General features: G+C 34.3%; 1 protein-coding gene across 7 annotated transcripts in view; it reads left to right on the top strand.

The window, feature by feature from the left end:
- Nucleotides 1–14,424, top strand: part of LCOR (ligand dependent nuclear receptor corepressor) — a 116,623-nt gene that overhangs the window by 75,017 nt on the left and 27,182 nt on the right. For 6 of the 7 annotated variants that reach the window (XM_036336464.1, XM_036336467.1, XM_036336462.1 and 3 more), the window contains 2 exons: nucleotides 1,535–1,864; nucleotides 4,603–4,696. In XM_036336464.1, the coding sequence (XP_036192357.1) occupies nucleotides 1,535–1,864; nucleotides 4,603–4,696 (424 nt within the window). The remainder of the gene's footprint in view (nucleotides 1–1,534; nucleotides 1,865–4,602; nucleotides 4,697–14,424) is intronic. The other variant, XM_036336463.1, reaches the window with a different exon arrangement.

Genomic DNA, 14,424 nt, shown 5'->3' with positions numbered 1-14,424 from the left:
AATTTGTAAACCAACCTAAGGTCCTTACAGCTCCTGGGTAACGTAATTTATCTTCTATAGTTAATCTTTAAAAGACCAAGGAAACTTAGGTTCTCCATCTTCTAAAACCTCGGAAGTATCGTGGAGAAGTAAAGATCATGGTTGGAACATTAAGATCAGGGGGAGAGGTTTTTTTGTGTGTCTTGTTTTTTGTTCTTTTTTTTTGGTAAATATGTGGTGAGGCAGTGTACTGTGGTGGCCTCAGGAGCCAGATTGCCCCTCTTTAAATATGTTTTTATTGATTTATTTTTTATTTTTTTAGAGAGAGGAAGGGAGAGGGGTAGAGAGATGGAAACATCAATTGGTTGCCTCCTGCACCCCTACCAAGGATCCAGCTCACAACCTGGGCATGTGCCCCGACTAGGAATTGAACCAGTGACCTCTTGGCTCATGGGTCAATGCTCAACCACTGAGCCACACCAGCTGGGCAGGGGGAGAGGTGATTTGAAGAGGCCACTTGATCTTTAGAGCACATTTCCTTCATTTGTTAAAAAACACAGCAATTGAATGGTAATTGATTTGATTGATCCATTTATTACTTAACTAATATGAATGCATACTTAACAGCAGGCTATATTAGGTGCTGACCATACAATGGTGAATAAACATAATCTCTGGCAAAGCTGAGACTCCCTGATCATGTGATCCGTATTGATACAGATGTGATAATATATGTATGCAAAACATTTTGCCTTTTGTTTTAACCCATTTGACCTTCAAGGTCTTTTTCCAGTGCTAAAAATTGAATTAATTTTTTAAAATTAATATTGATTACAAAATGATAACTTAGATGCTTCTTTTATTGCTTCCCTAGCTGTTGTGTTTAGGGGTTGGCACAGTGTATTTAAATAACTCATAGGAAATATGAGATTTTTTATTTAAACTTCTAGCCCAAGGGTTCTAAATTTGTGGCCCCTCCACCGGCAGTATCGAGAAGCCTGTTAGAAATGCCTTGGCCTCACCCTAGAACTGCAGAATCAGGCAGACCTGATTCTACAAGCTCTCAAAGTGATTCGGATGAATATTAAAGTGTGAGGATTATTGCCCTAGCCTATCATTGGTCTTAATATTTAGTATCTCCTTTTATAATCTTGGTACACCTTCAGTCCTTAACAGAAAGTAAACACTCATGAACTGAGTAATCCATGCTTCAGCAGTTTAGGAAGAAACTGCTGATAAGAACAACAGATATGACCTAGAAGTAGTAAATAGGGTAGTAATTATTTTATAAAAGGAGTGTTGGGGGGATTTCTGTATCAGGTAAGTGATTCTTGCCCCCCAAATAGTTATTATCCTTTTATTTGATTCATAATCTTGGGGAGATGTTTATAACTAATTTTATGAAAATGTTATTTTTTAAAATCTGCAACTCATAAGCTTAGAGATTAAAAATATAACTATGAGGAAATGCTATTTTAGGATACTGCATTTTAAGAAAAAATAAAATGAAATTTTATGTTTGCTTAAAAGTTGTCTTTTTTTTTTTTTTTTTTAGTACATTGTCCCACTTTAAAAGTAAATAAATCTTTGTTTACAGACAGTCCCTGGGTCTCCGACCCCAATATTCCCCTAGTGGCCCGTGAGATCATGCAGCGAATGATCCAACAATTTGCTGCTGAATATACCTCAAAAAATAGCTCTACTCAGGACCCCAGCAAGCCCAATAGCACAAAGAACCAAAGCCTGCCGAAAGCATCTCCAGTCACCACCTCTCCCACGGCTGCAACTACTCAGAACCCTGTGCTCAGCAAACTTCTCATGGCTGACCAAGACTCACCTCTGGACCTTACTGTCAGAAAGTCTCAGTCAGAACCTAGTGAACAAGGTATGGTTTGATGTCAAGGTCTCCTCTGTCCAATCAGAATACTTTAACTTGGGGAGAAAAAAAATATTGGCAAGTAGGGCACCAGTAGCAATAATAGAATAAAAACTAATGTGATTCTTAAATTGCTAACTATGCAATGATAGAGAAGTTCAGATAAATTGGCTACCTTACCCATCAGGAGTCTATAGTCATGTTTTATGTACCACCCAGAAAAGTTAGGTAGTTACAGTTGTTACTGATCTTTAAGTTACTTGATATTTATATAAGCATTTTATACTTTCCAAAATGTTGTCATATCCATTGTTTTAAAAAACTGAAAAATTATTTTTTCCCCTTCTCCATCAATGTTCTAGGATTAGCACCTGAGAAATAAACATGTCTTTGTTTGTTAGGTAGAAGAAGTTATATTCTGCAAATGAGATTATAAGACAAAAATGTATTATTTTCAGTTTTAAAAAAGAAGTTCTTAGGGTTAGAAATAATGAGAAAACAGTAAACACACTTCAGGTTGTTAAGTGTATTCATTAAAAAAACACACACACATATTTCATATATGCACTATATTGTGAACTAACCCACAAGCATTTCCAGATCATTTGCTGGTGAGGATCCTAATTAAGTAGTAGGTTAAGAGGTTATCAGTTTGCTTAGCAAATAATTCTTGAGTCTTTGAAAAGTTTACTTTCTTAAATAGATTAAATATTTCTGTTGCTTTGTGATCTCATTTTACCTTAATTTCACAAAGATGAAGTGAGCATTTTCACTCTGCCATTGTTCAAACAAGTAAAAAATTTAAATTGGTAATGTCTATACTAATGAGATTTTGTCATAGAAATTTCATAAGAGTATGCAGAAAAGTTATCAGATGTGTGGATTTATTAGTGAGAAATACATGTTTATTTTACAAAGTAAATTAAGTTTAATTCTTATAAAAACCTGTTTTAAAGGACTTTCTTTTGCTTATTGTAAATTATTTACGAAGGATTTGCACTTAATGGACGAAATAATTTTCCTTTGCTTTTTTCCTGTTTCTGTATAGTGAGTAGCAGTCAGAATGTCTAAGTTTTTCTAAGAGATTTCCTAGCACAAGACCTCGTAGTTGTTCTGTATTCACATTGATCAGTGTACCCTTGATTACATATTTGCAAAGTTGGTTTTTTCTGTTTTATTGAGGATTTTTTTTCTTTACCAAATTGGTAGCTTTCATTAAAATTTTATTGCTCAAAATATTGCACTAAAAGCTTCAGATTTACAATGGGAGAATGACAGCATAGAGATTGTACTTAAAGTATTAATAGTGGAGATTAACATAAAAAGATACCACTAGTCTAACTTAACTTTGTATAGCTAGTCGTATGTTTAAAAGGTGTATTGTTTTTACAGCATGTACTTAAAAAGAAAAATTTGAACTAGGTGATAGGATTTTAGTATACAAGCTCATTGCTTCATTTTAAAATTACATTTCCTAAATGAATTTGTTGCCTATTTGATTACACAGACTTAGAGGTCTTTAAATAATACTGTCTTTGGTTGGAAATATTTTAATTAGTATATTTGCTTGTTAGATATCTAATTGGGTTAGATGTGTAATAGGATACTTGGTTTTATAAAATTACAATTATATATTTAGAAATATTAGTGACTGTGACAGGACAATACTTATTTTGTATGAGTGTGGGCTTTTTGGGCTTATAAACTCAATTGCATATTTATTTCTAAGAGCCTGAAATTGGGAGATACAGTGTCTTCAGGCACAAGTTCTAAGTGGGTTTAATATTGGGGCAGTTTTTAACATAACTAGATAGCTAAGCCTCTCTGCTGTTCAACTGAAAATCAGGGGTTCATTGAGTATTATCTTACTTGGTTAATTTTGGACAGAATGGCAACTAAAAGTTGTCCAGACGCTTGAGTTTTCTTTTCTAGACATGTTTATAAGGGGGATAAAAATCTTTGTGGGAAAAGAAAGTTGTCCGATTTTCTATTCTAGTAACATGAATTTGGGATTTGGTCTAACTTCTAAGACATTAAACCTCTAGGGTTCAGTCATTATTAAGACTATTTTTTTCTTCTTTCTTCCCTTAAACTTTGCCCATCAATTTATAATAGCTTATTAACAACAACAAAGAACAACCCTTTGCCTTTATAAATATCAGCTTGTGAATTTTGAACCTCTGCACATATTTTTCAAAAGATTGACAAATGTAGTTTTTTACAGAGGTGTCCAAAGCATAATTACAATATATGCACATTGTATAAACAGCTAACAACTGATTCATCTTACAGAGTGTATATGTGTAATTTAACCATGTAAACTTATATTTTAAAATGACTTTTGCATTACTTATTGCTTAAACTTTTATGTACTTTTAGTGCTTTGGTAAGATTATTTAGAAAATGAAGTCTAATAGTTGTATGGCTGAACCTCAAACTGTATAAACTCCTATTTCTAATATCTCACTGTATCTTAACATCTATAGTGATAGGCTTTACCTTTTATTTTGCCCTATAATAAAATATTTTACACTTCTAGATATTAGATATAACAAGCTTTGCTAAATTTATGTTGCTTCAGGAGGAAAAATATCCTGACTCTATTAACGAATTGACTTTATAGCTCAAATATATGATTAGTGTATCTGCTAGTTGACTAAGCACACTGCTTTGTCATCTTTGGCCTGTTCAGATCACATTTGCTCCTAGTTTTTAATATCCTCAGGTGTTTCTTTGTGTCTCTACAGACGGTGTACTTGATCTATCCACTAAGAAAAGTCCATGTGCTGGCAGCACTTCCCTGAGCCATTCTCCAGGCTGCTCCAGTACTCCAGGGAACGGGTAAGTGAAAATATTTGTAGCCTTCCACAGTTTTATAGGGGACAATTTATCAAAGATTGATGCCAGTTTCTTTTGTATGTTTTAAAAATTAATTATTCAAAGTAATACTCTTCTAGGAATACCTTTAGTAAAATTACTTTGAGTATACCAAGTAAAAGCACAGTCTCTGATCTAGAATTGGCTGGTATAAATCAATTGTGCCAGTTTAGTACAAATAGTGAATAATCAGAAGCATGGCAAGAATGTCTTTGGACTTTTTGTTGTTGAGTATTTGGGAGTGTGAACCCCAACCTAAATAATTTCAGAGTTCAGATGTAAAGGCAGTACTGTATTATGTGTGCTGAAGTTGTTGAATAAAAATTGGGCTCTAGTAATTAACTTGGTATCTCTAATGTAGTGTGTGGGTGTGTGTCGGCTGTTTGTTTTGTTGATTTGAGCTGCAAGTTTAACTGTGTGGCAGTTCAGAAAATCTGATTGTATTTTTTGTTTTAAAGTAGATACAGACTGGTTGTAAATATTGACAAATAACTATTTTATGCTATCAAGACATTATTACATGCATAGTTTTGATAACTCTTTAGCAGGTTCAAGCGAATTTTCTGACCACCTAATTTTACAGTAAGATTATCTAAGTTTCCTTCTGTGTGTATATATTAACCATTTAGAGAAAAATGAGGTATTAGTAAAGATATATAGATGCTATATTGGGAAGAAATTTCCATAAAACTTTGTTGTGACCAAAAATCAACTTCATCTAGATATGAAAAATAACTTGAGTAAGTTAAATTAGTTAATATTTAGATTTATTTAACTTTTCGATCATCAAACATGGGGCATTGTTTAGATGGTATAGGAATAAGTAGACACTAAATGTACTAACCGTTTTAATTTATATTTAATTACCTTCAAATTGAAGGATTTTTTTACTGACTGCTAAAATGTGCCCTTTATTTTCTCTAAAATTCCATAATTTTCCTTTTTCTCTCTTCCTTTATATTCAGTCTAAAAATAACATTCATTTAATCTATTTTGCATAGTTTACTAATCTTTTCCTTTAAGCTCTTCTTTTCATGGTAGTTTATATGTACTAGGTAGATGCTATCATGGTCCCAAATCATTGGATTCCATTTATATATCAAAAAATTTGAGTTGTGTAATTCAGAACACAAGTAGAAGCCTAAGTGCGATTTGTATAAATGAATTCCTTGCTTATGATTCACTTTAAACTTGGCCATCAGGTTCATGTATTATTATATGGTTGAACTTGCTGTGTTTATCCTTGTAAATGGAAAGAGTTTTCTTTGTGGTATTGTTTTCTGGAAGACAAAAGCACTGACAGTACTGCCCATCTTTTAGTTGAATATTCATTGTTATCCTTATTGTTATTTACTGATAATAGCACAGAGTCCTTGTAGACTTTTGGAGAACAAAGCTAGTTTATCATTATTTCTGCAAAGTTCCACTTTGGTGCCTGTGTAATATAATTCCCATTGGGCATGCTTTACCAGTTGCCAGTTTTATCAATGGTAATCTTTCTCTATTGTGAAATAGAAAACCTTAAGAATTAAATTTGTGTAAGTAATTGACTTTTTAAACATTAGTCAAAAGCTGTTTACTTAAAATTTCAAAATTGATGTTTGGTATTTTAAGAAGAGAGGTTTTTTTATAAAGAAGACTACAAAATTGCTTATATACCTGTGAAAATTATTTGACTAGAACTTAAGGAACAAAGTTTTGGGGGAAATAAAATATAGTTTCCTTAAAGCTTGGGTTATTTCAAATGGAGAATCAGTGGTACTCATGTATCTGCAACTAATAGTGTTTTAAAATGAAGAAGTGTGGTAAGTTATAATGCGATGGGTATTTTGGTTTGGGGTACTTTTCCTTCTTGGGGCTGGTAGCCATATTTTTTTTCCCCAAACAAATAAGAAGTGTCATTTGGAGTTGTTTGATTTTTATAGTGAACATCAACTTGTTTGTGGGATAAATGAACAATTATCTATGGGTTCCACCAATGTAAATGGTTCCAGTTTTATGACTGGTTGTTATGAATGTTGGAAATGTTACATTAAAATAAATAATTTGGCTTACTCTTTTATTACTGTACTTGTTTAGTGGTAACGTCACATTGATAACACAATTCTGTGTAGATCTATGGAGACTTGATGATTACTTTGTAATTAATAATTAAGGTGCTATTTTCAGACAGTTGCGCGAAACTTTTTCTCCGAAAATTTGTGAACCCAACCAGAGACCAGCTGACAGGTTTAATTTTTCTTTGCCCAAAAAGCTCCTGTTTTTTTTTTCTTTTTTCCTTTTTCTTTTTTTGTGAACACGTTTTAAAACTAACTGCTGAGACCATTTTTTTTTTAATTTTAGAGAAAAATAAATAAATAACACAAAGTGATGTTACCCAAGCAAGGCCTTCTAATAAAGGAGTGGTCCCCTCACCCATCCCTCCCTACCTGTGCAAGTCCTGCTCACATCAGTTTCCTTCCATCCAATTAGGCGACCTGGGAGACCCAGCCAGTACCGCCCAGACGGACTTCGGAGTGGTGATGGGGTACCTCCAAGAAGCTTACAGGATGGAACCAGGGAAGGTTTTGGACACTCCACATCACTCAAAGTTCCATTGGCTCGATCCCTGCAGATTAGTGAAGAACTACTGAGCAGAAACCAATTGTCCACAGCTGCCAGCCTTGGGCCATCTGGATTACAGAATCATGGACAGCACTTAATATTATCCAGGGAAGCCTCTTGGGCAAAACCACATTATGAGTTCAACCTCAGCCGTATGAAGTTCAGGGGAAATGGTGCACTCAGCAACATCAGTGACCTTCCTTTTCTTGCAGAAAACTCTGCCTTTCCAAAAATGGCACTTCAAGCAAAACAAGATGGAAAAAAGGATGTGAGCCATTCATCTCCTGTAGATTTAAAGATACCACAAGTTCGAGGAATGGATCTTTCTTGGGAATCTCGCACTGGTGATCAGTACAGCTATAGCTCTTTGGTAATGGGTTCACAAACGGAGAGCGCGCTTAGTAAAAAATTGAGGGCTATTCTTCCAAAACAAAATAGAAAAAGCATGTTAGATGCTGGACCCGATTCTTGGGGCTCAGATGCTGAGCAGTCTACCTCTGGACAGCCATATCCCACATCGGATCAAGAAGGAGACCCTGGCTCCAAGCAGCCTCGGAAGAAAAGAGGGCGTTACAGACAGTACAACAGTGAGATACTGGAGGAAGCAATCTCAGTGGTTATGAGTGGAAAAATGAGTGTTTCCAAAGCTCAGAGTATTTATGGGATTCCCCACAGTACACTGGAGTACAAAGTAAAGGAGAGGCTGGGCACTTTGAAAAACCCTCCAAAGAAAAAGATGAAATTAATGAGGTCGGAGGGGCCAGATGTTTCCGTAAAGATTGAATTAGATCCCCAGGGAGAGGCAGCACAAAGTGCAAATGAATCAAAAAATGAGTAGGAATACTGTAGAGTGCCAATTACTGTACAAACTGGGTGAGCACTACTGCTGTCATTGCTTGCACCTAACTTCATTTACTGTGACGCTTGTTTCTCTGCAGATTTTGCATTAACTTGTGTGTACAGAGGTGAAAGGTGCTTTCTGAATGTTGCATATTTAAAATTTTTCATGTGCGGTATGGCTCGGGATATTGTTTGGCCTTTTGCATGTTTCTCTACAAGAGAATTGAGTTACCTCACAGAGAACAGATACATGGAAGCGGACTCCTTGCCTGTAGAGCCTGCATGCTTTTTATTCTTTCTTTTAAGTTATATTTGCCTTTATTTAAAAACGATAAAAAGCCCCCCTTTTAGAAACCACCTCTGTATACGGGGAGCTTTATCACTGAAAATTGGAAGCCATCTTATAAAATTATTCACATTTTTTCTTCTACGATTCAACTAATTGAAGGATCAAACTAAAGAAAAATCTCTTAAGAACATGAACGTTTGAATTTAAGAAATTTGTTTATTCCATGATAAATAATTATTTGGGTCAATTTTACATGTTATGATTTTATTCTCACTGTTAAATTTACATAACAAATTAGCAGTCTGTTTAGTGCTCACCCAGATGGGAAGAAGGTGGAAAAGGTGCACACACTACCTTCAGAAATGCTTCGGTTAATTACTTTGTAACACTACCTTTGCTGTGATTTCATTTGGGATTTTCTAAGGGTAGAATTTGGTCTCACCAACAAGTGAGGATATAGCCTTATCTCATGGAGGACGAGCTCCGTTCTTACTCAGGAGCAGTCAGGGTACATTACATAACAATAGAGGATGCCTCATTTTAGCAAACTCAGTTTCTTTGTATTCTTAATTCCTTTTATAAATTTGATCACATGCTAACAAAAGACTGAATGTCCTTGCAGCAACTAGTTTAAAATAATCAAGAACTGTTTATTGGGGAATGGGAGAAATAGGAAAGAAATGTGTATAAGTAATTATAATATTGTAAAATGGTATCTAGATTTTACAGCCTCAGTAGTCCGCCCAAATATCCACATGAATGAAGGATCCATATTTGTGGTGAGAGAGAAAAACACAGCCCCAAGGCAACCTATTATGATTTAGGTTGCATTTCAATTCTAATAATAATTCAATCAGAAATCAAGCTCATTAAGAGTTTCTTTTTTATCTAATGCAAATACTAGTACAAGGGGGGAGAGGTGTTTTTAGTTAATTCATTGCTTTAAATCTTTTTTTCTTTATTTGGCATCCATAATATCCCCTTTTTAACTTTTTCTGGTAATTGCTTATTTTTATGGTTGTTTAGCACACAGTTCAGGACCTTTCAGATTATGTTTGAACAAGCACTCCTTGAAGAACATCTAAGCTTTTTGCTTTTTTTTAGATGGACTTTTACAAAATAATTTATCTTTATTATTGAAAGTGTTACAGGTCCTTTTTTTTCTGAGATGGGCTTTTTAAATTACACTAATTAAGTTGGGGACGTTTATTTTCCACATTTTTTTTTTTCTCAAGAATACCTGATAATGCCCATGAAATTTAATTTTGCATCGTGACCAAATTGAAATTACTGTTTGTGCAAAACAAAATCATACCACATTCACCCGTTATTCTAATCTGCTGAGAAAGGTGGTCCGGCTCTTCTAAACGCTTAACCAAAAATTTAAAAAGTCATTGAAGTTTTTGTATAAAATGAAATCAAACTTAGAGCATTAAAATTGAGGCTGATGATTTCAGGTGGATACTAACAGTTTGAGGAGAAGTAGGTCCAGATATTCCCAAGGCATAAATTCTTGCCTAGAAACATCAGAGCAGTTTATTAAGTTAAGGATAGTTTTCCCTCAGCAACCTATGTGTTCAAAGGTTAGGCACACCATTGCTGTTTCTAACATACATGCACTGCTCATACTACATAGCCTGGGCTTGGGTTCCTCTTTCGGTTTGGTTATTTATTCGGTGGATGACTAAGCCTGTTTCCTCTTAGCTTTCTAGTCTTCTCAACAGAAAGAGCAGTGTATATGACTGCAGTATTTTCTAGCCTAGCTGGAAGTTGCAATAAAAATACTCTGAAACATGGTTTTCATCTGCAGTTGAAGGAAGCAAAGGGCTAAGCTTATGAAGGAAAGCCTCCTTTGTTCCACACTCAGTAATTTGTTGCACACAATTAATTATAGCCGTGGTACCTTTTTGCATGATGTTTGGGGTATTCAGTAGCCCATGATTGCTGCAAAAAGGTACTTTGAGCAATTAATTTGTGCTTGCTTTTATCCTCTCTCAGAAAGTGGCCCATTTAAAAATTTGGCCGTAAAAGTTCAACTTCTGTAGAGTTTTACTGTTCAGAGAGGTTTTATCCTATGTGGTAGTCTATAAAGTGGTGTATGAGTTGAGTTATGTAAAATTTGTCACAGTAGTGTACATGGAGTGATCATTTTACTAACATAAATATTTTCTATGTGTGTTTCAGTGGATGACAATCGAGCAGCAGAAGAATGGTGTGCCTACCCTTTAATGCTGCAGTTTAAATAAGAGAACTTGTATTATGTCATTTCAGATTGTAGGCTGAGAGTTGTAAATAGTGAAAATTTGAGTTTTTCTATTATTTGTTTTGGTTAGAAAGTGAATTTTAAAAACAAACCAAACTCTAAACTTTCTCAGATTAAAAGTCCTGAGACCTGAAGATTGTAATATTCATGTCTGTGAAGCTTTTAAACATTACACTTGAGATCAGTCATGACTTGATATTCAGGTAAATTTTCTTTTCCAAGAAGCTTTTGAATAAGTATATTTCCTCCAAAGGTCGGTCGGTCTCTCTTTCTTTTTCGTAGATTATTTTAAAGCACTAATTGCATTACATTGGTAACTGCAATATAAAATAGCCATTATTGTTTTGTGAAGCATGGTTGAAATTAGATAGTGGTCCCTTTTAAATTTCATGAGCCTCTCAAAAAAAAAAAAAAACTTAAAAAAATACAGAAAGCTGCTGAATATTTCAAAAAATATATATTTTACCTTATTGTAGGTTTTGTAAAGTTAGTTTGTAATATTCAGGTGCACTTTTAATGTTAACTTTTGTGTTCAGAGTTCCATTATACCATGTATTTCTTGAAGGTGGCTCATCACATGATGGCTGGCTGTCAGTCTTGGTGCCGCAGTGATCCCTTAATATTTGATTTCTCTCTTGATTTGGCACTTTCAGTGTAGATATTCTAGTTTGGGGACGTCCTCATAAAGGTGTAAAAGAAATTGGTCTATTCGCATGCTTAATTTCTGCTCATCAGAGTTTTGCATGGTTCAAACAACAGTCGACCATTTTTATGGTATGGGAAAGTATAGTTCACAACTATCTGTGTCACAAAAGCCTTTTCTCCTTGCATTTTCCAGTAGCAGATGATGACATTACTATATGATAGTATTCAGACTAATGTTAGGAGATAATGTATTTAAGATCAGTTCTTGCATTTTTTATGGGAGAGCATTCACATAGAGTAGATAAGCTATCATGCTATAAATAAAAAACACTAATTCTGTGGAAGGATATCTAGTTGGTATTTTTATCATTAGTTTCCTCATTTCTGAGATAGTCATCAGACTTGCCAGTAAAGTAGTGTAATACTTTGTTCAGTAGCTTATAAGTGACTCTGAACTGTTTGTGATGAGCTATACATTTATTTCTGTCCCCCAAGAACCATGAAGGACAAGGTCTCTTTCAGGAAGAATAATTTATATTTGTGTATAATACTTTTTAATATTAAGTTTGTTGTTATTCTGAAGTTTAGATGTTGCTTGATAAACCTTTACTACAGCAGATCATGAATATGAGTAAGGCTTTGTGTAATAATAGGGGTCCTTATGTGAAGTTAATTACTTACTGTTCAGTTCTGGTGAGCAAGCTTAACAAGTGTGAAGTGTGTGTTAGCTTTATTTGGTACACTTTTACTTTACAATATTGAAGTGCTTTTAGAACTCTGGTTATCTTATATAAACCATTACCTCAACCAATTGGCATTTCCATTCTTCAACATTTTACCTGAGCTATAAGATGAGCTATATGGGATCAGATAGTAAAACAAATAAGGCACAATGAGAAATTTAGTTCCCAGTTTTCTGGAGAGAACTCTAAATTAGATAAAAAATGACTGCCTGCAAAGGCCCATATCATACATAACTACCTTCTCTCATTAGGCAGTACATAGCAACCCTGGAGCTGCTAGTGAGCTGTGTTCTCCCCCTATCCCAAGTAAGCACATGGTGCAAGGCCTGGTTCTAAGACTTTGTGATTCTCTTACATTTCATTGACCCGTAATAGTGAAGGTTGGATTCAGTTATTTTTATAAAACAAATTAATGAGTCACCCAGTGTCAGAACCTGAAATTATTTTTCATTATAGTAGATATATGACAGTTCAATATCATTTTCTTTAACAGGTATTATCCCCATAGATTTAAATTTGAAACCACATATTTTTGCTTTTGTAATTATTATTTTTTTAAACTCCAGAGATGGTTTTCATATGAACCACCCTTTTCTATATATTCAGGTTACTGTCATTGGTAATAGAATATGGCAATAGACTGAATTGTTCCACTTAATCTTTTATAGGAGACATTGAAAGTTATAGGTTAAATTTTGACCTTCATGAAGCTATCAAAGATAATTTTCCTTGTTACTGTTCCATTATAATTAGGTCTTCATTAATACTACAGTCAGGCCAGTGTTATTAAAAACTTAATGGCTTCAGCCAAATAGCCCATTTAGGAGACTATTAAGCTGTATAAGGATTTTTATTTTTTAATGTAATTGCTTTGAAACTCTACTGAAATGGAAAAATTTATAATTGTGGTACAAGGAATGCAGACCTCCAAAGTTATCTTAGATTTTTTGTTTGTCTGTTTGTTGTTTGGATTATTCTGCCCCTGAGACTTGAGTAGGATTTGTTAATGTGGTGACTGAAGAGAAAATAGGAAATTCTTTGCATATCCTCTGTCTCTTACTCCCAGATAAAGTCTCAGTTGCCTTTTAAATAGCAGATATCAGCCCTGTAGCTGTGTGCCCTCAGTGTTATGAAGGAGATTGGGGGAAAGATAAAAAAGAAAGTAGGATGGGAAAGTATGTAGACTTGAGAAAAGGCTAAAGATTCTGTCCTACAATACTAAAAATGAGTCACAGGCTAGATAATGTGGTGAAATTGGGCCATCTTCATTTGATAGTCAGAAAAATCTTTTAGATAGTTTGAAAATGAGAATCAAGGCTAATGTTGATTTGACAAACAAACCATAACGTTAATTCTGCAACTGTTGGGGGAGGGGTATAATTTTAAAGTTTTCAGTTCATTTAGATCTGTATCAAAAGCCGTAAAGCAAGCACTTTTAGTTAATCATAGATTTATTGGATAAAGAAAATATTATAATTATAATATTTAACCTTTATTGTTTGAATATGGAAATGAACTCTTTATCCTATCTTGAACTGTCATTGAACAGGCCAAGATGATCTTTTTAACACTGGAAATGACCCTACACACATACCAAAAAAATCTAAAGCAGTTAAGACATATTTGAAGATCCATACCTCTTAGACTTTAGACTTGTCTTGGGAAAGAATTTATGAACTTATAACCAGTATTAGTACAGTCTTGGGTTCCTTGTTCTGCATAATTGCACCCTTTCTCAGGTATGTCCTGAAAACATAAATTTTAAAATAATCTCTTTAGAGATTAACTTCTCAGTGGATAGTGTGTAAGGGGACTTGGGGAGGGGGGCAGGGATAGGGGTTGGACACAGGACACTGACTCAGTAGAGCAGGGATTTTTAACATTCAATAGCCAAATAGAATTTCAATCTAGAATATTTTTACCCCCTCAGAATGAGTGAAACATCATCTATTACTCAGTAAATAACCGGTGCTACACTCCTAAAAATACTTTCTTTCATCCAGGTGACATTTTTTTTCTACTTGGTGGAAGCATATATAGTAAACTTTACTGTCACTAGGAAAGCACTTGTTTGAAATATTTAAAATACTAGAAAAGGGATAATTTAGCACTTTTTCAGTTACAACACTAAAGTCTTAATTTATCTTCAGTCTTAGGTACTGTAAGTTTTAGAGTGATTACTTAAAAATGTAAAACATACTACATAATATGGGGTCAAATCACATTTCTATATATCTTGTCTTATTAAAAAAAGACAATAACATTTTGTACCTGTCAAGTAATTCAAGTGATTGCCTCATTTTCCCCA

This window comes from Myotis myotis, unplaced genomic scaffold (genome assembly GCF_014108235.1).
Source record: "Myotis myotis isolate mMyoMyo1 unplaced genomic scaffold, mMyoMyo1.p scaffold_m19_p_15, whole genome shotgun sequence".
NCBI classification, from domain to species: Eukaryota; Metazoa; Chordata; class Mammalia; order Chiroptera; family Vespertilionidae; genus Myotis; species Myotis myotis.
The sequence above is the reverse complement of the archived record's forward strand: the minus strand, read 5'-3'. Positions and strand labels throughout refer to the sequence as shown.